The sequence below is a fragment of the Dipodomys ordii genome, unplaced genomic scaffold, assembly GCF_000151885.1.
Source record: "Dipodomys ordii isolate 6190 unplaced genomic scaffold, Dord_2.0 Scaffold31, whole genome shotgun sequence".
Classification (NCBI taxonomy): domain Eukaryota; kingdom Metazoa; phylum Chordata; class Mammalia; order Rodentia; family Heteromyidae; genus Dipodomys; species Dipodomys ordii.
Genome location: NW_012267247.1, coordinates 2,172,898 through 2,196,325, shown reverse-complemented (window position 1 = coordinate 2,196,325; position 23,428 = coordinate 2,172,898). Strand labels below are relative to the sequence as shown.

General features: G+C 40.5%; 1 protein-coding gene across 4 annotated transcripts in view; it reads left to right on the top strand.

Moving 5' to 3' along the window:
- The window catches only part of Rhot1 (ras homolog family member T1), a 63,337-nt gene extending 47,069 nt beyond the window's left edge, over positions 1-16,268 (top strand). For all 4 annotated transcript variants that reach the window (XM_013016523.1, XM_013016520.1, XM_013016521.1 and 1 more), the window contains one exon: positions 15,177-16,268. In XM_013016523.1, coding sequence (XP_012871977.1) covers positions 15,177-15,294 — 118 coding nt within the window. In that variant the 3' untranslated portion in view covers positions 15,295-16,268. The remainder of the gene's footprint in view (positions 1-15,176) is intronic.
- The last annotated feature ends 7,160 nt before the right edge of the window (positions 16,269-23,428 follow it).

Sequence of the window (23,428 nt, the reverse complement as noted above, 5' to 3'; positions counted from 1 at the left end):
GGTGCATGAACTTACTTCTTAGCAGGCCATCACACTGTGACATATAATATTTTGGAGTTAATTGAATCAGATTTTTTTTCTTTCTGTGAACTGCTACTAAGGCAGGTGTCCCTTCCTCTGTAATTGTGCATTAAACATTTTTAGTTGACTTTTTGAATGTAAATACAGATACATACATAATTTATTATGTGTCATATTCTTTTTAATTCATTTGTTCTAGCGCAGTCATTTCAAACATTTCTATCATTTGTCCCATTATATACTCTCTCTCTGCATTTTGTTACTTGCAAATTTGGTAGGTATGTCTTATCTTTCAAGTTTCTCATAAAAAATAATGTTGAGTACCTATAAGTTGGAGAGAGAAAAGGGTTCAAGCCCTATAGTATTCCATTAGGGAACTTTTACCATTGGCTGGGTCAGAATTCTTGAGAAGATTTTTTTCAGTCAGTTAAAAATGTTATTGAAGCTGAGTGCTGGTGGTTCATCCCTGTAATCTTAGCTACTCAGGATACTGAGACCTGAGGATCATGGTTTGAAGCCAACTCAGGCAGGAAAGTCCATGAGACTCTTATATCTCCAATTAACCAGCAAAAGAAACCAGAAGTGGTAGTGTGGTTCAAGTAGTAGTAAAGGACTGTGATCGGGCCCTGAGTTCAGGCCCAAGTACTAGCGTATGCACGTGTGTGCACGTGCATGTGCGCGCAGGTGCGCACACATGCACACACAGACAGACAGACAGATATAGATTGTTAAGGCCTGGCATGTAGTGCCATACACCTGTTATCCTAATACTTGGAAAGCTGTGGCAAGAGAATCACCAGATGAGCCTGAGCCAATTTTATTTTCTTATGAGAGATTTCAGGAAGGGTTTTCTGAAAGTACTGTATAATTTTTACCACACACGGCATAGAAAGTGATGTCTTATCTTGGTAAACATACTTTGGCTCCCAGTAATCGCTGATTACAAACTACCAATTTTAATACCTATTCTAGAAACTTTTGATTGCTCATGATAACAGATTGATTCGTTTTCTTCATTGTTGGTGGCAGTTTTTTACCTAAGTTGGTTTAATCAGCTTCCAGATGAAATAGGTTAGATGTGCCTTAAATTGATGTGCTTGCTCTTAGTAAATTACTCTACAATGTTCCTCAAAGAGGAAGCAGTACATTTTGTCATATCTGTTTATAAACTGGAAGTGACTTGATAGTAGTGGCAGCACACTTCTGATAATATCTGATAATCAGGAATAGAAAAATGAGCAGGGAAACCAGTGTACTTTTCACAAAATGCCTTTCTTATCCCTGTAGGTGCTTCAGTTGTTTATTTGATAGAAGTGGGGGGTTTTATATTGAAGTCTATTCCAGGTAGGAAGGGAAGTAGGTAAGCAAAGTAGGTGGGTGGAGGCCAGAAACTCAGTTTCTAAATGATATAAATGATTGTGGTAAGAAACCAGTAGAACTGTAGGCTGTGACCAGCTCTGCAAAAGACTAGAAAATAAGATTTCTTTGTGAAACTTCCTGATATTGATGAATAGCAATTTTAAAGCTTTAAAAGTAATCAAAATATTTACAGGCCACTAGTCTTAAGGGAGGCAAATAAAGGACATGTAAAGAATGAAAATGTCGCCAGGGACTGGTGGCTCACACATGTAATCCTAACTACTCAGGCTGAGATCTGAGGATCATGGTTCAAAGCCAGCCTGGGCATGGGTTAGCCTCAAAACCAAGATCTGCCTACTCCCAGCCTCCCAAGTAGCTAGAGTTACAGGTATGAGCCACTGGTACATGGCTAGAAAAAAAATTATTAGTACTTTCTACTTAAAATATGCAAAGTTGATCTGGGGGTGTGGCTCAAGTGGCTCAACCATTTGACTAACAAACATAGGTCTTGAGTTCAAACCTAGTACCCAAAACAAGTAAGCTTTCTATCATTTGTCCCATTATATACTCTCTCTCTGCATTTTGTTACTTGCAAATTTGGTAGGTATGTCTTATCTTTCAAGTTACTCATAAAAAATAATGTTTAGTACCTATAAGTTGGAGAGAGAAAAGGGTTCAAGCCCTATAGTATTCCATTAGAGAACTTTTACCATTGGCTGGGTCAGAATTCTTGAGAAAATTTTTTTCAGTCAGTTAAAAATGTTATTGAAGCTGAGTGCTGGTGGTTCATCCCTGTAATCTTAGCTACTCAGGATACTGAGTAGCAAAAGAAACCAGAAGTGGTAGTGTGGCTCAAGTAGTACTAAAGGACTGTAATCAGGCCCTGAGTTCAAGAAGGCAGACTTTTAGCATGACAGACAAATGTCACTGAAAATATAACCAAGTTTTAAAAGAAGAAAATTTAATAACATATTTAGAATTGGCTCAATTCATACTGGGGTTCTATTCAAAACAGGATTTAAGTATTCTGAATGAATAAGTCATTTGTTAGTCCATGAAACTCTTAGCTCTAATAAAGTACTCAGAAAAGGACAGGATTGGGGCTGTGGCTCAAAATGGTAGAGTGTTAGCCTTGAGCCAAAGGAGCTCAGAGACAGCACCCAGCCCTGAGTTCAAGCCCCAGAACCAGCACCAACTAGACATGGTGGCACTTGTTATCCTAACAATGAGAAGCCTAAAATAACCAGACAATGGTCCAGGATGTTCTCTGTAGGGAAATGAGACTCTATCTTAAAAATTACCAGCACAGTAAAGTGGTAATAAATGTGGCTCAGTGGTAAGAGCACCTGCATAGCAGGCCCAAAGTCTGGGATTCAGACCCCAGTTTTCAGTTAATTGAATATATACTGACTTCAACATTTGAAAGTAGGGTTAAATCATACCTACATCTATCTTGCATCTAACTCTGTTCTGTGTAATTACAGTTTCACAAAAATCTGAGTAAAGTTTTTCTTTAGAATAATTTGTAAATAACTAGAATTATTTGTATTTAGGAGGTTTATTAACATGTGGTCAGATGACTTTTAATCTTTGGGACTTAACTTCGTTTCCAATAGTATAAAAACATCTTTTAAAACTTTTAATTTTTAAATATGAAAGTAATAAACTGGTTTTGTAGGATGAGCTTGATTGTTGGTTTGAACTACCCAAGATTATTATTTCTTAAGTATATCTTACACTCCTACTTTGTATGTGAATGTTACACTATAGTGTGCTAAAAATTTATCCTTTTTAGGTGTTTATTTTCATTTGTCTATGCTAGTCATTTTTTAATCCTCTGGATCTCTTTTATGACTAGGTTTACATATATAATCCTTCTACTTCTAACCTATAATTTAATCAAAAATTGTTTTAGATTTATTATTTTGGTGTAATTCTTTTAGCACGTATTTTTGCTTTAGATTTTTTTTTCATTCCATTTAATTGTTTGCATTTTCCATATAAGTTACTTTTTAATATTTTTTTTAAGTTCAGTAGCAGCATTTTGGCAAGTAAGTACATAATTCATCCAGAATACTTACAGAGATCTAAAAATCTAGTGAACAATCATTGTGCTTATTGTATTTTTATACTATTTTTAGATAGTATGTGTTGACATTTACACTAAGCTACTCATTAATGACTCCTTAATTTATCCATATTTCCTTAACAATTACCTAAGTTCCTTCTTTATATAGTTTAAGTTCATGTTACTTTGCACAGGAACCTTTTCAGACTGAAATTAACTACTTTTTTCATAGGACCGTTTAATGAAGAGATTGAGTTCTTAAAATCTTAATGTTGTTAGAAATGCTGGAAATCTAAGACTTTTTAGAATACTAGGTTATAATACAGTAGCATATCCAAAGAATTCCTGGTTTATTTTCTTGGGAAACTTATACCTTCCCTTAAATGCAAGGGATTATTTATACCTTCCTTTGAATTCAGATTACTCTTTGAATTTGTATACATAAAGCTTCAAATTATGCAAGAATTTGTGTTACTGATTATCAGTAAGCTGCTGTTACTCCTTATATGTTATAAAAAAATTTGGTATTTGGTTAGGATATGAGAAAGTAGAGTTTGCCTAATTTGATTTCACTAGTATACATGTTGATAGTGCAGCATTTCCTATGTGTGATCCTCTATAAATTTGGATTCTTCTAACTGCTCAGTGAAGCATTTTTGGGTTTTGGTACATTGACTATGTCTTTTTCCAAACTATGTTACTATTTAGTCATGCTCAGTTAATAGCTTGCTTATGGTTTGTGTTCTAATTCATCTTTACTACACACTATATATTTATTTCTCAATCTTTTTTCAGAAATTTCTATTAAAATGTTTCATGCCTTCTTTCTTTTTTGGGGGGAGGGGGGGTGTGGTCGTGGGGCCTGAACTCTGGGCCTGGGCACTGTCCCTCAGCTCAAGGCTGGTGCTCTACCACTTGAGCCACAGCGCCACTTCCGGCTTTTTTCTTTTTGCTTATGTGGTGCTGAAGAATCGAATCCAGGGCCTCAGGCATGCAAGGCAAGCGCTCTACCACTGAGCCACCTTCCCAGCTGCCTTCTAATTCAGTTAGGAGAATGATCACTAAATAGTAGTGTTAGTAGGGTTGGGGATGTCACCTAGCTGCAGAGTACTTCCTTACATTCATGTAAGGGGCCTTGGGTTTGATATCTAGTACCACCAAGGGGGAAAAAATGGCATTATTATGAGAAGTAAAAACAGAAAAAACAGAAACATTTCAAGGAATAAAAAGCAAGGAGGTCCAGAAATCTTAATAAAAGAAAAGAAGAAAGTATCTAGAAACAGAAAACTGAGAGCTGGAGTTGCTGCTCAAGTCGTAGAGTACAAGGCCCTGAGTTCAAGCCTTAGTACTGCCAAAAACAATATAAACCTTCCACTCACATTTACAGATACAAAAGCTTGATTATTGCTTTGGTGACCTCAATACAATTTTCAGCTGCATTGCTCAGTTTCATATCTCAATTTGAGATATGAAATTACACCTGAGAGCATGTGTTGTGAGTCATGGTGACTTGTGTGGGAATGAGGAGGTGTGGTGAGTGCAGCCAGCAAATGGTAATGCAGCACAAATGCCTGGGCCTTGCCACCACATTCCTAGTTCGAGACTCATCGGTTACTGGAAGACAACCACTCACTCCAGTGTGGAAGTAGATATTCAAGGGCCCTGGAGTGGTAGAAGGCTCCTGGATTTGGACACACTGGACATCATTTGGATGTGGCTGGTTAGAAAATTGACTTCTCAGCTAATAGACAACATTCCTCCTATGACTGTTTCTGAATCCTCTGAGATCACCAGCCAAAGTGTGTGGAACACATACTGAGGCTAGCTTTCATTGAAATGTATAAATAAGATGGATCTCTACTGCTCAGATTCTCATTAGTCTAGGAAATACTTGCTATGCATGGCCTGTGTGTGCTGCATACAGCATGGCCAATATTCATGGAGAGGAGCCCTGGACCGGTGATGTCGTGAGCCTTCCAGTTCCAGAACAACTGCAAGAGCAGATTATATCAAAGTCATTATGAACCTCAGTAACTCCCTGATCAGAATACAAGTGTCAGCAAATAAGGTCAGAACAATAGAGGTAATTATGCATAGGATAAAGACTTTAAGACATGGGCAGATAGCTATGTTTCTTGGTGCTGCTGTTAAAGGGCAGCTGGAAGTCTGGTGGAAACTATGGTAACTACAGTTGTGTCATGGATGCCAAGAAAGGTGATTTGTAAAACAGTGCCCCTGTCCAGCAAGAGTAAGTCCCACCCTTCTCCCAACCAAACTAGACAGGGTTGTATTGGGGGAGGAGGGGAATGCAGGATTGGTCTGCACGAGCAGCTCTCATATGACCACCCATTCTGCTTAGATCACGATATACTGGCCATGCCCCCACTTTTCATATTTCTCTCTGACCAATGAGATACCAAGAATTAGGGCCATGCTCACATCCATGCTGCATGGTAGCACTGCTATCGCCTCTGTTGACTTGCACCACTACCAGCAGTTGAGGGAGGCAGAGGTGCTGAGAGGTAAGTGAGAGAATCAAGGTGATTGTGAGATAGAATAGGAAGTAGACACAGTTGGTGGTGACTGCAAGAATAGCGGTGATTTCAGAGAGCCTGGCAATGTGGCCAGGCTCTTCTCTATCCCAGCACTGAGATGTCTGAGCAAACAAGATGGAAAAAAATTAGCTTCAGGAAAGAAACTACTGCAGGAATACCAGCAGAGGAATTGTCCTGATGGACCTACAGAATCCAAGAACAAGAAGAAAACTAAAAAGGGAGTTAATCCCAAGACAAACACCACTGGGGACTGTAATTCAACTGAGGGTTCGGCAAAAAATCACACTGACCCTGAGCATTCCCCACCTCTGGGCACAGTCAGAGCTGCCAGGGTCAAGAGTGTCACAGGTCCCCAATAAGACTAAGGTGCTATCAACACCTGGTGCTTGCACCGGACTTCAGCAGAATACAAACCAGTAGCTCTGGAATGAGAGTGAACAATTGAAGCAGGAAAAGAAAGACCTTCAGGATCAACAGGGGAAAGAGAATGAAAAGATGGCCTGTGCACAGGAAGCACTAAAAACAAAGCTGGAGCTCCACAAGCTATCAATACAGACATTGGTTTCAGAAAACTTTGATTTACAGTATGCCCTGGCCCACATGCAGCAAGTGGTCAATGAAAGAGAAATGGTGCATGAAGGTCGTGCCAGCTGCCTGCATCTTTTTTTTTTTTTCTTCTTCCCAGTCATGGGGCTTGAACTCTGGACCTGGGCTCTGGACCTGGGCTCTGTCCCTGAGCTCTTCAGCTCAAGGTGAGCGCTCTACCACTTGAGCCACAGTGCCACTTCAGGTTTTCTGGTGGTTACTTAGAGATAAGAGTCTCACGGTCTCTCCTGCCCAGGCTGGCTTTGAACCACAGTCCTCAGATTTCAGCCTCCTGAGTAGCTAGGATTACAGGCGTGAGCCACGGCTACTTGCATTTTCACAGCAACACGTTGCAGAGCTAGAGCTGACGTTGTCTGCAGTGTCCACCATGCAGGATGAGACAAACCGGAACAACCTAGAGCTCATTAAAGACCTGAATAACATGAAGCTGCAGTTTCAGAGCAGAGTTGGAAACCAAGACAGCTAGACAACATGAAAAAGTTGGTGACAACATTAAAGTTGGAGAGAGACAACTTTGCAGGGGACCTGAGGATGAAGAGTTCCAGGTAACAGGAGAAGTTCCAGCAGCACTTGGAGCAGATTAGCCAACTGAAAGGGGAGAAAAAGCAAGGGGTGAGGCAGGTGTTGGACCTAGAGACAAACCTGGTAGAACTGAGAAGGCACCTGGCAGAGCTGCCACCCACACAGCCCCTTGCAGAACCATCTCAGGCTGAGAAACAGCTCAAGGCCCAGGCCAGCAGATTCAGGAGTTCAAAGAACCTGTGGGAACCATTTCACATCCAGATACAGGAAGACCAGAACCTGGACCAGAAGGAGTTGTTGTGGATACTGGAGCAGAAGGCTGAGGAGTGGGATCAACATGCTGAAGAATGACACAAGATCCTTGAAATGATAGTGAGAAAAACGAGACCATGAGATGCACTCTTGTCACATCCAAGAGTTGAAAGATCAGCTGGCCCAGCTGTGGGAGCAGGAGCTCGCCAGCATCCTGCTCTCAGAGCAGAAAATGAAGAAACATCTGTAGAAGAAGCTGGACCAGTGAGAGGAGAAGTGAGAAGAATGGAAAGAGCTACAGGAGCTGCATGATCAGTACCTGGCCCAACTTCAGGAGCTCAGGGCCACCTATGAACAGCACAGAGCCTCCAGTCAACAGCTGGCCAAAGAGAAGGAGGCCCTGCAGCAGCACCTGCTGAGGCAGACCCACTTGGTGGAGCAGCTGAAGCAGGAGCAGATGCAGAACAAGTTGGGAGAGCAGACAGTGCCTCAAAAGTTACAAGACAAACCGGGTGCCGGTAGCTCATGCTTGAAATCCTAGCTACGCAGGAGGCTGAAATCTGAAGACTTGTGGTTCAAAGCCAGCCTGTCCCGGAAAGTCCATGAGACTCTTATCTCCAATTAACCACCAAAAAAAAAAAAAACCAGAAGTAGTGCTGTGGCTCAAGTTTTAGAGTGCTAGTCTTGAGCTGAAGAGCTCAGGGAAAGCACCCAGGCCCAGTGTTCCAGCCCCAGGACCAACAAAAACAAAAGTTACAGGGCATACTGAAATACCTAGAAGCAACAAGGCGTGAGAATGAGGAGCTACAGGCCCAGCTGAGCTTCCTGGCTTTCCCTAGAGAAAGTGAAGGAGTTAGAAAAGAAGAAAAGGGCGAGGGGTGACTTCATCAGGTATGACTATCCCAGAGGATATAGACAATCCGTAAATCTTGTGGGTTTTTTACTTTATAGCACTATCTGTTGCTGAGTCAAAAAAGGGGAAACGGATGGCAGCTGCAGAAGCAGCAGGACCTCTGGGTTTCTGGCCAACCTGGAAGCCCAGTGCCAGATAAAGCTGGAGCACCAGGCCCTTTTCCCTAAGAACTGGAACTATGGTATGTCTGGGGGGGCAGGAAGCATGACTCAGGTGTCCACGAAACAGCTAAAAATTTGCTTCATCCACGACCTGCCCCACAAAGTAGACTACTAATATCAAGTAGATAAGCCCCAACATTGATGAGCCAGCTGTCAGAACACATTGAAGAGTCCAGAGTTTTTCTTTTTAATAAAGAACAAATGGAAGTCCTGGATGAGCTATATCAGTGTTAGGTTTTTTTTTTTTTTTTTGGGGGGGGGTTCTGGTTGTGGGGCCTGAACTCTGGGCCTGGCACTGTCCCTCAGCTCTTCAGCTCAAGGCTAGCACTCTACCACTTGAGCCACAGTACCACTTTCGGCTTTTTTCTTTTTGCTTATGTGGTGCTGAGGAATCGAACCCAGGGCCTCACGCATACAAGGCAAGCACTCTACCACTGAGCCACCTTCCCAGCCCCTGGATGAGCTATATCAGAAGACAGACCAGTGTGTCAATTGGCCGTCCCAGGAGAAGAGGGAGTTGCAGGAGCTGCTGTTACGTCTTGCAGGTGAAGGCACCAAGTGCCAGGACAGGATGCTGGCAGCCACTCAGACCCTTGCAGCTGAGGTCACCTCAGACCTGTAGTGCCCCACGAAGATGGAAGTTACGGAGGAGCAGCAAGGTTTTGAAGAGGTACAACTTGATAACATGGAGCATGCCCAAGAAGGGCTGGGGTACCTTGCCTCCTGTACAACCACAGACCAGATCGTGCCACTGCTGCCTAATATCTAGCACCACCAAGAGCTTGCAAGCTTTGGCAACAAGCGCTCCTTTCCTTTCTTCTCCAGATTGGTGCAAATGATAAGTTTGAGATAATTACTCTCTATAGACCTGGCAGCCACTGCCTCGAGAAGGGGGCTCCTGTCCTCTTACATGAACTTTGGGGAAATTCTCTCCAGCCTTGTTATAATGGGGGTTACATTCAGGCCAGACAGGGCAAGAGGCTGCTGGGAAGTGGCCCAAACTCTAGGAATATCTAATAATCCAGTGAAGAGGCCCATGTGATTTTATTACAAAGAGTAAATTCTTTACAAAGGAAGATGGGGAGGGATGGATGGCATGGTTTTCTAGTCACTATTGCATTAGTGACCTTATTTTAACCAGTCCTGAGGCTTGAACTCAGGGCCTGGGCACTGTCCCTGAGCTTTTGCTCAAGGCTACCACTTGACCCACAGTGCCTCATCTGGCCTTTTCTATTTATGTGGTACTAAGGAATCGAACCAAGGCTTCATACATGCTAGGCAAGCATTCTACCATTAAACTACATCCCCAGCATATAGTGATGTTATTTTATAAAGTACTTATATATTAGTGTACCCATACTATTATCTGATATTTTCATGCTGACTTATAGAGTATTCATATTTTGGTTTTTTTTTTGGGGGGGGTCTGGTCGTGGGCCTGAACTCTGGGCCTGGGCACTGTCCCTCAGCTCTTCAGCTCAAGGCTAGTGCTCTACCACTTGAGACACAGTACCACTTCTGGCTTTTTTTTTTTCTGCTTATGTGGTGCTGAGGAATCGAACCCAGGGCCTCATGCATGCAAGGCAAGCACTCTACCACTGAGCCACCTTCCCAGCTCTATTCATAGTTCTTTATATTTTAAGGAAATTTTTATACTATTTCCTCAAGTGAATTATTTCATTATTTAACATATGTTGCTGCAGTTGTGCATTAAAAAAAATTGTACTCTACCAACAACAGTGAATTTTCTCTTTTGTATTTTAATATACTATGATAGTACACAAAGGTCAATAAGTACAAACTGAAAAAGAAGAAAAGGTTATTAAACCTGACAGTTTGGAAAAAAAAGAAATAATAGAACAAATGGAAATGTAGTTGGAAAACACATACCAGAGAAGTACAGAAATATAATGCAGAATAATATATACAGTTATAGAATACATACAGTGAGAATATTAAGCATCTCAAGTTTTCATTTTTGAAATGCTCAAGTGGTAAATTGTGGCATACTGCTCATTGAGTCTAATAAAATATTAAAATTCAAAAAAATTACAATCAAGAAAAAAATTGTAACCATGTCTCAGTAACTGAGTATGACTACTGTTTTACACTGTTTTACAGTGTTCTCTTGAAAACTCATGCTTGAAGCCAGGTGCTAGTGGCTCACACCTATAATTCTAGCTACTCCTGAGGCTGAGATCTAGGATCACAATTCAAAGCAGCCTGGGCAGACATGTCCATGAGACTCCTTATCTCCAGTTAAGCACCAAAGAGCCAGAAGTGGAGTTGCAGCTCAAGTGGTAGAGCAGTAGCTTTGAGAACAAAACAGTAAGGACAGTGCCCAGGCCCTGAGTTCAAGCCCCAGCACTTCACAAAGGGGTATGGGAATATACATCTATATCTGTATCTACATATGAACTGAAATCTTTACTGGTTTAATGTATATAAATAACAATAAAGGGATGTGACAAATTACTGTATATATTTACATATATATGCCAATGAAGATTTTAGTTCATATTTTTATATCACTAGAAATTGCTGAGTAAATAAAAAGCTTTCATGTGTGCATGCACCGGTCCTGGGGCTTGTACTCAGGGCCTGGGCGCAGTCCCTGAGCTTTGTGCTCAAGGTTGGCACCCTACCACTTGAGCTATAGATCCACTTTGGCTTGCTTCCTGGGTTTTTTTGGGTTTTGGGGGGGAGTAGGCCTGGGTAATTGGAGATAAGAATCTCATGGACTTTCCTGCTTGCACTGGTTGCTAACCACAGTTCTCAGATCTCAGCCTCCTGCGTAGCTAAAATTTCTGGCACTGGCACTGGCAAAAAGCATTGTAATATGCCTCTGGCTTGTGTGCTTTCTTTGTGATATTCAGTACCAGGGCGCATAAGAATTTCGATGATTATGTATATGATCTGTGACTGTACACAAATTGTTCTTCATTTAACTTTTTTCCCCCTCCTGATGACAGGATCTTGCTATACAGGCCAGGGTTGCCTGGAAATCTCTAATTTATTTCCCTGCTTGAATTCACTATTATTCAGCTTCAGCCCCCTAAGTGCTGAAGCTTTTCCTTCAACCCTCTTTTTGCCTGAATTTTGAAGCACTTTTCTCTCTCCGTTTTTTTGAAGTTTTTTTCTTATCATAAAGGTGATATACAGAGGGGTTACAGTTACATAAGTGAAGTAATGAGTACATTTCTTTTTAAACAGTGTCACCCTCTTTCTGCATTATTAAAAAGTATCTTTAATAATAGCCAAGTCCATATATGTTAATTGTCTAACACCTGTGTTGAAATACTGGAAATTTTGATTAATTACCTCAGATAAGGAGAATCTGTGATTCCATTCCCCCCATTTTTATTGGCCATGCGTTTCCTAAGGATTGTACATTACTTTTTTTATAGTTACAAAGAAAGTAAACTTAAAAAGGAAATCTATGCAAGAAGATAGTATCATTTATTTTAAGAAGGTATTTTAAGTCAGTATTATGAAAGTATTACATTTTTGAACATGCAAGGATTATTTCTGCTTGGGTTTAGGGATGAACTATGTTCATATTTTAAAATAGAACTGTTATCCTGTGTTCTTTTTTTTTTTTGGGTCCGGTCGTGGGGCCTGAACTCTGGGCCTGGGCGCTGTCCCTCAGCTCTTCAGCTCAAGGCTAGCACTCTACCACTTGAGCCACAGCGCCACTTCCGGCTTTTTTCTTTTTTCTTATGTGGTGCTGAGGAATCCAACCCAGGGCCTCAGGCATGCAAGGCAAGCACTCTACCACTGAGCCACCTTCCCAGCCCCCCCTGTGTTCTTTTTGAGACCTGAAACATAGGTTAGTTTTTGTTACTAATGGAATATGCCGGCACTGGTGGCACACTCCTGTAATCCTAGACACTCAGGAGGCTGAGATCTAAGGATTGTGGTTTGAAGCCAGCCCAGGCAGGAAAGCCAGTGAGACTCTTATCTCTACTTAACCACCTGAAAACAAAGTGGAGCTGTGGCTCAAGTGGTGGAGTGCTACAGTAGCTAGGATTACAGGTGTGAGCCACTGGTGCCCAGCACGAGCTGTATCTTGATAATGTATCTGTAGTATTTTTTTTTTTGCCTATGAAAGCTGTACTATTGTTTGGGGAAAATAATAATTACCATCTTGAGATGCAGAAGAATAGCAAGCAATACATGTGTCAGAATATATTATTTCACAAATGGTAGTACTTAAAACATAGCAAAAGGAAAGTCAGGAATGGTGTGTAGACTGAAGCGTGAGGATCAAAAGTTTGAGGCCAGCTTGTGCTTCAAGCCAGACTATCCCAAAAACAAAACAAAATAAAACCTTAACAAAGGGAGCTGTGTGAAACAGACATCCATATTCGAGTAATATTTGTCATTTGAGTATTGGCTTGTATGTTAATTCCTTTCTCCCCATAGATTAAAAGAATGTGAAAATTCAAAAACACAAAAACCCCTCTTATCAGTCAAAATGATTACCAAAGCTGAAGCAAAAGCTTTAATACTCTTTAAGCCTGGCTTCTCTCTTTAAATTTGGACAAGTGTGGGCAGTACAGGGTGGCAAACCTATAGACTCACTTTAAATTCTTCCATATTGGGATAGAAACTTGATTACTCTCATCATAGATCCTTAGTGGCTGGAGTTTGGAATGTTGGAGTCAATTTTTCACAGATGTCTGTTTGTAGTTTGTAATAGTTTGAAATTATAAATGTCTATAAACTTCATAGTTAGTACTTGTTAACCTCATTTCAAATGCATACCATGGTTATCAGGTGCTGTCAGATACTATTGCTACCTGTTGGTATCTGTTAGTATTAGTTTCAAGGATTTCTCCCAGTGTTTCAAATATACCAAGATCAGGCTCAGCAGGCTATATTGGGAATATATTGCTATGGAGCAATTTTAGGTTCCTTGTCTGATGTGTGAGTGTTGAAGCAAATGTATTGTGGATGTTCTTTTAAGCCTAGTAATTTTCTGTAGAATACATTTATTTTAGTGAAATGTCGAAAACACGGGGGTGGCAATTCTTTCTGTATATGTGGGATACTTAATTGAGAGAGATTTGTCTGAGTCCCCTTTCCTGAGCTCTGCTGTGAACTGCAAACTGTGTGCATATGTATGAAAGGTTAAGAGTCCGGGTAGCTGAGTGGGGTGCCATGCTGTTAGCCGACGACGAAGGCAGTATTACTCACCAGGTGCACGCCGTCAGCTCTGTAGAAGATTCCATCTTCATGGAGTCATCTCATGGTCCACTCTTTCTTGAAGCCAGGTAACAGTTTCCATAACCAGTGGTTGGCCTTGTTGGAACCCTTCCAACTAGCAAAGCCAAAAAAAAAAAAATCTAAATATTCTCTTTCCTAACTTAAATAAATACTGCCTGTTGGAAGAACTAACTTGCAAGGTAGAATGCACCTGTGTGGTCATGTTGCTTTGTAAAAAAAATACAATGTAAGAAGTGACTTTTTAAATAGAAACTGGCGATGGTGAGAAATTGGTGTGTTCTGTGTTGTTTGGCAGTGGTGATAAGCATGGAGCACCAGCTTGTAGACTTGTTAATAGGAATATGCCAATTATATTTTGTGGTAACTAATCCAGTCATTCTGTGACTATTAACTGAGGCAAAATAGTTTTTGTGCAAGTTGAAATCTCAAGCTCTTGAAATCTTTCAAGTCTTTTAACTTTTTTGCCTATGTCTTAGTCTTTGAATATCTGACTTCTGCTTCAAATCTATTTAACTCAGTTGTAAAATCACCTAAATTAGACAGTCTTACTAAGCTCTTAATTCCAGAAGCTTTTTATATCACTTCACTTGTGTTCACTAATGAAGGACTTAGTGACACTTGGAAATAAAGTGTTCCAGCCTTGGCTGTAAAGCTTTATCCTCTTTATAGAAAGCTGTCATACTTGAGACTCTTGAGGGTGCTTAGCAGTGTTTTTAACTGAGCATGCTCACAAACTCCGTTTGTGGTACAGGCTGCCCTTGTTACTTGTCATGTATAATACAGCTTTTATGTCATTACCTTTCAATTCATCATGTTACATTATGTCCTCCTTTATTTGATACCATTACCACTGCCTGTATGACTAACATCAGGGTTTCAGTTTTTCTTTTGTTTATTTTTTTCTCTCTAATTAGCAGTAACCAAATTAATGCAATCTGATAAATCTTCCCCTTTTGTTTTTTTTTGGGGGGAAGGTAAATTTTTTATGGGACTCAGTGTTTCCACAGTTGACTTTAGTCATTGATCTTTAAAAAGTATTGTCACTTGTCACTTAACTGCTTACAAAGTAGCTTTTGATTTCTAGAGACAGAAGACTGTACCTTAGTTACCTTCCATTAATATAATCCTCAAAATTGTAAGAACCCTGCCTGAAGGACTGTGGTATAACTAAAAAGCTATGGGCTGATTTTTCTAATTTCATTTCCCATGTGAAGTAAATGTACAAAATTTTAGATATCAACTCTCAAGTAGCAGCTAATTGCAAAAACCTATGTCTTTAATGTTTATATGATATTGTTTTCCTAAGACAGTGGTTGTCTAAGCAGTATGTACAGGGCTATATTGATAAATGTTTTTGGTAAGCATTACTGTATGCAATTAGCCTGACAAGTGTGCTAATACTTTCTTCAAAGTAAACTGTCATATATAATTGGGATAAGATTTTGCTAATAATCATATTTTTAAATATTAATTATGTTTTCTGACTACAGGCACGTGACACAAGCTGACCTCAAGAGCTCCACATTTTGGCTTCGAGCAAGTTTTGGTGCTACTGTTTTTGCAGTCTTGGGCTTTGCTATGTACAGAGCATTATTGAAACAGCGATGATCTAAAAATCAAAAAAATACCGGCCTACCAAAAAATGTTTTATGTACATTATGAATGCTTTAAATTCTGCTGGAAATGTTGAGATATTTATATATGCAGAGTTACTTTATTAATATTTGTAATTCATGCATAAGAGTATTTTAATGATAATAACTGCAGTATTGGCTAGTATATGGAGAAAAACAGCTTAATAGCCAAACTAAAATGGCTAAATTTCAGAGGCCAAAAGGGAATTTGTAAATAATGTACATATTCAGGCAAAATATGGTCTCCCAAACTGAGTTCTAGAAATGATGTTTCTAGACGTTTCTACATGGTATCGTTAGTGCTCACTTGGCTCACTCTTCTAGGTTTAAAACAGCCCAGAGATTGTATTTACTCGTGGATCACTTATTTATTTCACACTTACTCAGAAATATCCTTTGGGTTCTGTAAGTACATGAGACACAATTTGCTGTTTTCTTTGTTTTTAAGAACTCATCTGAACCTGCATCAGCTTATCAACCTGTTTGTTGTAGTCACTTATGGTAGGCCAGCATTGAAGTCTAGAGAGTGATATAGCTAAGTGTGCAGCTCCCATTAAGGAAGAAATAAGGTAAAAGCAATTAGCAGAGGCATTATCTCCATGATTATGTTGCCTCCTTTGTCAGTATGTGGAATTTTATAGCCCCTTCAATCAAATGAAAAAAGCAATTTGTATATTATCAATGTTTTTAGTTTAAATAAACAAGTCATCCTTACTACTGCTGAATTTCCTCCCAGAGTATAAGTCATTCACTAATGGCTATGTCTGTTGTAGTATATTGCAGTAGCTGCATGTGTCATGAAGTGTTCTATATCTGGCTAGGATAACCTAGAGGCAGCACTTTTTTAAATGGTAAAATAAATCTAATGAATATAAACTCATGATAAACCTATTTTTTCCATCATTGACCTTTTCAAGTATTTAAATAAATAACTGCTGTGTACTGTGATCTTGAGTTTCTTGTCTTATAGAGTATGTATTTGTGCCCAGATGTGAGTCGAGTCCTCTGGCTTCTACCTTTCTTAGTTTTGGAAATTATTTTTATATAAAAAGATAATATTCCATAGGAAAGAAGTCCAGTATGATTTATATATATTGTTTCCCCCATGTATTTCTAAGTCATGTAGTTTCTGCTATGACTTACAGGTTTATTTTCTCCTGTAATGTGATTTGTTTCCCCCTGTGTTCTGGGCAACATTTTCACATTTTCTCACAAGTACATTTCTCACAAGATCACACTTCTTTTTTTTTTTTTTTTTAAGATCACACTTCTTGAACTATTAGTAGCAGTGTAACTTCCTAACTAGAAGCTAGTATTTACTTGCATATTTCACCGTATCTGTCTCTTTCTTCCGTCCTTTCCTTTTTCCTTCCCTTTTCCCTCTCCTTTCCCCCCCCGCCCCATTTTCATTCATTCTAAATTTGAGGGAAAGGGAAAAGGCAAGCTCTAATGATACTTAATTTTTATTATTTTCTGAGAATTCCTCATGTACCAAATAAATTTGTGTCAGTTACACAGCTTTCAGTGACAGTTATTCCTTTCCTGTTTTTTTCTGTTTTGATTGAAATTGCTTTAAACAAATATGACTTGTAGATGCTGTGTTTGTAAGAAACAGAGAAAAGAACATAGTTTGCCAAGAAGCGACAGTGATAAATTTATATATTCAGCTTATCTCTCTCAGTAATCTCATTTGAAACAGTGAGCTTGATTCACAAGGAGACACAATAGCATCTGCCCCATCTTGTACTTGTTCGTGGGCTGCTGCCCCTGTGTAGCTTTGCTGCTCTGTCTCCTGTCTGTCAGCACACTGCTTTTCCTCTTCTACCTGCAGGCCTGAGGACATATTTTCCTTTATTCGCATCCACATTAGGGACTAGTTAATAGGTGAAAGATAATAATGAGCTTCTCTGGCTTTTGCAACTTGTTGGAGATAGGCATGCTGTAAGAATGTTGAGGAAAATGGGACCTTGAGTATCCAATGGAGATCTTTTACTTTATACCAGTTGCATTATCTTGTAAATGGTCAATCTGAAACTGTTTGCTATGATGTTGTACGGAGATGGTTTTGTGAAGCAACATCACTTTGAAGGCGTAATCTTTATGTAGGCATCGTGCAGCAATTTAGTCTTATTTAATCCAAGAGTCTTCTGCTTTTTTGCTATTCATGTCATTCTCCTTCACATATGCCCAAAACAAATGAGTGATCTCCCACATTGTTGGTGCTGATAAATGACAGAATAGGGGTAGGCTGTGATATTAGGCATTTGGGGAACACACAATCACTTTGAACTATCTATAAAAGAAATAGGACTATGAAGCCAGGCACCGGTGGCTCATGCCTATAATCCTAGCTACTTAGGCTGAGATCTGAGGAAAGTCTATGAGACGCTTTATCTCTAATAAACTACTCAGAGAAAAAGCCAAAAGTAGTGCTGTGGCTCATGTGGGTAGAGCTTGAGCAAAAAGAACCTCAGGGACAGAACTCAAGCCCTGAGTTTAAGCCACAGGACCAGCACGCGCACACACACACACACACACACTTAGACGTTTATCTCTGCATATCTGCATATCACCTGGTAGCAAAAGGAACCAAAGAAGAGCCAGTCTTAAGTGAAATGAAAGCCCTTCTGATCTGTGAATCTGCAGCTCAAAAAATGAGTAGCAGAGAAGAAACAGGTAAGTGTACAAACTCAGTCATAAGTGTTTTCTAAATGGGCCCTCAGGGTGCACTCAAGGTTACTTTGATGCCTTTTTTGTCTGAATTACACTAGCATAAGTCAACATAAAGGCATCTTTAAAATACCTGAATTCATGGAGGATTGGTTCTAGTACCCTGGATGAATTTTAAAAATCCTCAGATGCTGAAGTCCCTTGTACTTGCAAATTACTTTAACTCATCTCTAGGTTACTTAGGATACCTAATACAATGTAAATGCTAAATTTAATATAAATTTAATTTTCACAGTATGAGAGTGTTCTACTCGGGAAGCCTGATATTTCAAATGCTTTGATGCCCAGACTCACAGTCTACAGTCTTAATAACCCACTTTCTAGTCCATCTTATATGTGGCTCAGACTAGCCTTTTCTCAGTCTGCTTATCTAGCTTCAATAGCTTCTTTTTCTTTCTTTTCTTTTTTTTCTGGTAGTGGGTCTTGAACTCTGGGCTTGGGCACTGTCCCTTAGCTCTTTAGCTCACGGCAAGTACTCTACCACTTGAGCCACAGTGCTACTTCCAGTTTTCTGGTGTTTAATTGGAGATAAGAGTCTCACAAACTTTCCTGCCCAGGCTGGCTTTAAACACTGATCCTCAGATCTCAGCCTCCTGAGTAGCTAGGATTATAGGTGTGAGCCACCAGTGCCTGGCTTTTTTCATATTTTTAAATACTGGTCCTGGGGCTTGAACTTAGGGCCTGGGCACTGTTTTTGAGCTGCTTTGCTCAAAGTGCTCTACCATTTGAACCACAGCTCCACTTTGGGCTTTTTTGGGTAGTTAATTGGAGATTAAGGGTCTCATAAACTTTCCTGCCCAGGCTGGCTTCAAATGTGATCCTCAGGTCTTCGCCTCCTGAGTAGCTTGGAATACAGGTATGAGCCACTAGCACCTGGCAGTAACCCACTTCTTTAAACCCTGAAGGTTGTAGTAGTACTTCTTTGTTTAACTCTGTCCAAAGTGTCTGTCATTGAGAGTGAATGTCTGTTAGCCTGTTTGGCCTTCTGTGAAAGTCTCCATCTGACCTGGGAGTATCACTGTATTACTGTGGTGTGTCTCAGGTTGCTGCAGTGTGTCCCAATTTCAGAAACAGGTCCACTGCTCTGGTGACACACTCAGGCATGTCAGACCATTTGTCCCAATTGTTATTTTGGGTTCAGAAAGTATGAACACCTTACTAGAAAATGAGACTTTGACATCATTAAGAAACACTGCCTAACTTCACAGTACCATTCTGGTTCTCAGTGATATCTTGAAGTAGTACTTTCTTCTGTAGATTTTACTATTTCCCTTAGAGGTTGTAGAGGATCTACTGTGAGTTTGGAAGATGATTAGTTTATCTGGGTCAGCTTTCAAACTGAATAAAGCATTTCCAGTATTATCTTTCTGTGTTCAAAAATCCAAATTCTGAAAGAACAGTTTTTTTTAGTATTTTCCTATTCATAGTTTAATTTGTGTCTTATAATCAAATAACCCAACAGAGAAGGTTTATTATTATTAACTTATTAGAATGATACAAATATATATGCTATAGTTTAGCTCAAAACTTGCAAACTTTTTCTATATGTACACAGACACAAAAGATGGGAAGTATGAGGAGCTGGTGGCTCACTCCTATAATCCTAGGTATTCAGGAGACAGATCTGAAGGTCATAGTTCAAAGCCAGCCTAGGCAGGAAAGATCATGAGGTTCTTACCTCCAGTTTACTACCAAAAAAGCCAGTGGTGGAGCTGTGGCTCAAAGTGTAGAGTGCTAACCTTGAGCAGAAAAGCTCAGGGACAGCTCCAGGCCCTGAGTTCAAATCACACACACACACGCACACACACGCACGCACACGCGCACACACACACACACACACACACGGAAGCAATTAGCCAGAGCCACACCACTACTGTGAGCTGAGCCTGTGACTGGAGCCCATGGGTGCGGACTCCCAAGCCACTTCCCCTTTAACTATAGTAGACAGCAGTCATGCCATTGTATTTCTGATTTTAATTTGCCATTCTAAAAAGCCAGGTTGAAGGGGAAGAAAAAAAATCACAAGAGTTTTGACTTATTTTTCTTGTTTTTGCTTTTTTGGTTGGTCGTGGGGCTTGAACTCTGGGCTTGGGCGCTGTCCTTGCGCTCTTCAGCTCAAAGCTAGCACTCTACTGCTTGAGCCACAGCAGCACTTCAGTTTTCTAGTGGTTTATTGGAGGTAAGAGTCTCATGGACTTTCCTGCCTGGGCTGGCTTTGAACCAAGATCCTCAGATCTCAGCCTTCTGAGTAGCTAGGATTACAGGCGTGAGCCACCGGCACCTGGCTTGACATTTATGTACTACTAAAAGGGGTTAAAATTGACAAAGCAGATTTCTAGAAGCCGTTTGTTTCTCTAGGCATTTTCTTTCATTTCTGATGGCTCTCACTAGATAATTGATGATGTCTGTGGAGAGTGTTCAGGCACAGATAATTGAGGGATGGCGAGATAGAACTATTAAAACGCATTATGACTTCTGTTTAATTGCTCTTAAATTATTAGCTTGAAAAAATATTTATTTCACCTATTATAAATGAAAAGGGGACTTATAAATGGAGAGAGGGGTAAGTTTTGTCACTATTTAAATTTTGTTTTATTGTAAAGATGCTGTACAGAGGGGTTACAGTTGTATTGAGTACATTTGAGTACATAATGAGGACATTTCTTGTTTTTCTTCCTTGTTTTTCTCCTGTCTCTCCCTTCTCCCACCTCCCTTTATCTCCCCCCTCCCCCCCCCCCCCCCGCAAGTTCAACATAGTATTTTGTGAGGAGTTAAGTATTTTTTTTTAATCTTTCCTTCTGCAGTCTGCCTTTTAAGTTGTCTTTAAGTTTTTTTCAGTCGTGGAGCTTGGACCTGCCCCTGAGCTCTTTTGCTCAAGGCTAGCACTCTACCACTTTGAGCCACCACAGCTCTGCTTCTGGTTTTGGGGTGGTTTATTGGAGATAAGAGTCCCATGAGACTTTCCTGTCCTGGCTGGCTTCAATCCTATCTCCACCTCCTGAGTAGCTAGGATTACAAGTGGGAGCCACTAACTCCCATCTGCTCCTAAGTTTTCTGTATTTCTAGCTCCCTCCATCTCAGCCCCTCTGTATGCCATCCAGTTCATGAATGGCAACATAGACACTACTCTTCTCACTGACTCCGCTGTGGAGCTTTTACTTATTTTTGGCAGATTCTCAAACTGTTCACATTGCGTGGGAACTTGTAAGAATACAATTTTCACCCCCTACTTCCCGTCCATGATGACCAAATCAGAGAGTTGCCAGCAAAATCGGAGTCACAACTCCCTGCCTTTTCTACCCTGCCGACTGCCCTTTGATTCTGTAGCATACTGAGGTCTGAGAGCTTCTGTAGACAGAAATATTTCTGTTCAACACACAGCCTTTTCCTTCAAAGAGGTTACAATCTAGGCAACCAAGTCAGAAAATTGCTAGTAGTACAAAGATAATAATTACATTTTGTGTGTGTATATATATATATCTCATTTTGACAAAAGACTAGAAGAAACCCTTCAATATCTCTCCCTTCCCCATAGGATAAGATTCAAATCTTAAAAATGTTTGACAAGTCTCCTCAAACCTGGTCCCAGACCTGTGCAACAAAATCTATACTTTCTCCCCAATCTGACCACACTTATCTTAGAGAACTTGTTTCAGCTCAAAGAGTGCACCATGCTCATTCTCTGTTGGGCCCTTTGCAGATGCAACTCTGTCCTCCATCTCTTCATCCTTTAAGTCTCAAGAAGTCAAGGATTGGCTGCCAACATCCAGGAACTGAGTCTTGGCTTATGGTACATATCTGTCACTTCACAACCCTGTTCACTGAGTATGGCACCTCTGTCCTCACCTGTGCGTATGTCCACTTCTCTTATCCTTTCTAGAGACTGCATCATAGAGTAAAAAGCAGAGTAGTGATGTACTAGCCAGATATTGGCAAATTGTCCTTTCCCTTTACCCTACAGAAACTGAACTAGTTTGCATCCTGCCCAGTGAGGAATGCTAGCACTCAACTGAGTACCAGATTTTTATCTTCCTGCCATGAGTACCAGATCTTTTTACCTTTCTGTTTGCTCTTAATTTTTGTTTGACTATTTTTTTTTTTTTGTCGGTCGTGGGGCTTGAACTCTGGGCCTGGGCATTGTCCCTCAGCTCTTCAACTCAAGGCGAGCGCTCTAATTGTTTGACTATTTTTATATTTTAGATTATTTCACAATATAATCCAGGCTGGCTCGAACTCATATGTAAAACCCAGGCTGACTCCAAACTTATGATTCTCTTGCCTCACCCTTCCAAGTTCTGGGACTGCAGGTACTTTTCTGTTTTCAGTTTTTATTTATTTATTTATTATCAATACAGGGCTTGAATTCTGGGTCTCCATCCTTGCTCCACTTTTTTGCTTAGAGCTACCACTGTACCATTTGAGCCATGCCTCTACTCTGTCCCCTCCTTTCTGGCTAACTAATTAGAGATAAGAGAAAGAGGATTTGTTTTCTTGGGCTGGCTTTGAACCATGATTCTCAGATTATAGCCTCAGATCCTAAGATCTCAGCCTCCTGAATAGGATTATAGGCATGAGCCACCAGCAGCTTGCTACATTTCCTTGATTTATGCAACCTTTATTTAAAAAGCAGCTGTCTTCAATCACCAAGCCATTGTGGAAACACTGACTAGCAGTACTGAAAACAAAATTGTAGTGATACTGTGAGTATATTTGACCGTATGTAGGTGGAGGAGTAGACAAACTTGAGCTTAAGAGCAAGACCCAGGTTTGAGTTCTGACTTTGCTGTGTTCCTTGTGCAAATGACTCAACCTTTCTGGTTCTATGTCCCTCTTTATAAAATGAGGATTAGGCTTAGTGTTGCACATTCACTGAGATCCATCTCTTGCCTGTGATTACCTTCTTTATTAGGAGAATAATCTGTGTCCCCAAAGCAAGCCCTGCACAATGGCAGGCCTCTGTTCTCCTTCCTTGTGCTTGAGCAGAACTGAACCACCATCTACGCAAACTGGAGAGACTTGCTAGATACTTTTTTCCTTCATGTATATAAGATTTTGTTGTTTTGGGTGCTCAGGCTTTCCCTGAGCATTTTTGCTCAAGACTATCACCTACCACTTGAGCTGCAGCTCCCTGTCTGGCTCTGTGGGGGTGGAGGGGGGGTAGGTGTTTGTCAGTCCTGGGGCTTGAACTCTGGTCTTAGGTGCTGTCCCTCAGCTCTTCAGCTCAAGGTAAGTGCTCTCCCACTTGAGCCACAGCACCACTTCCGATTTTCTTTTATTGGGGGGGGGGTCCAGTCGTGGGGCCTGAACTCTGGGCCTGGGCGCTGTCCCTCAGCTCTTCAGCTCAAGGCTAGCACTCTACCAGTTGAGCCACAGCACTA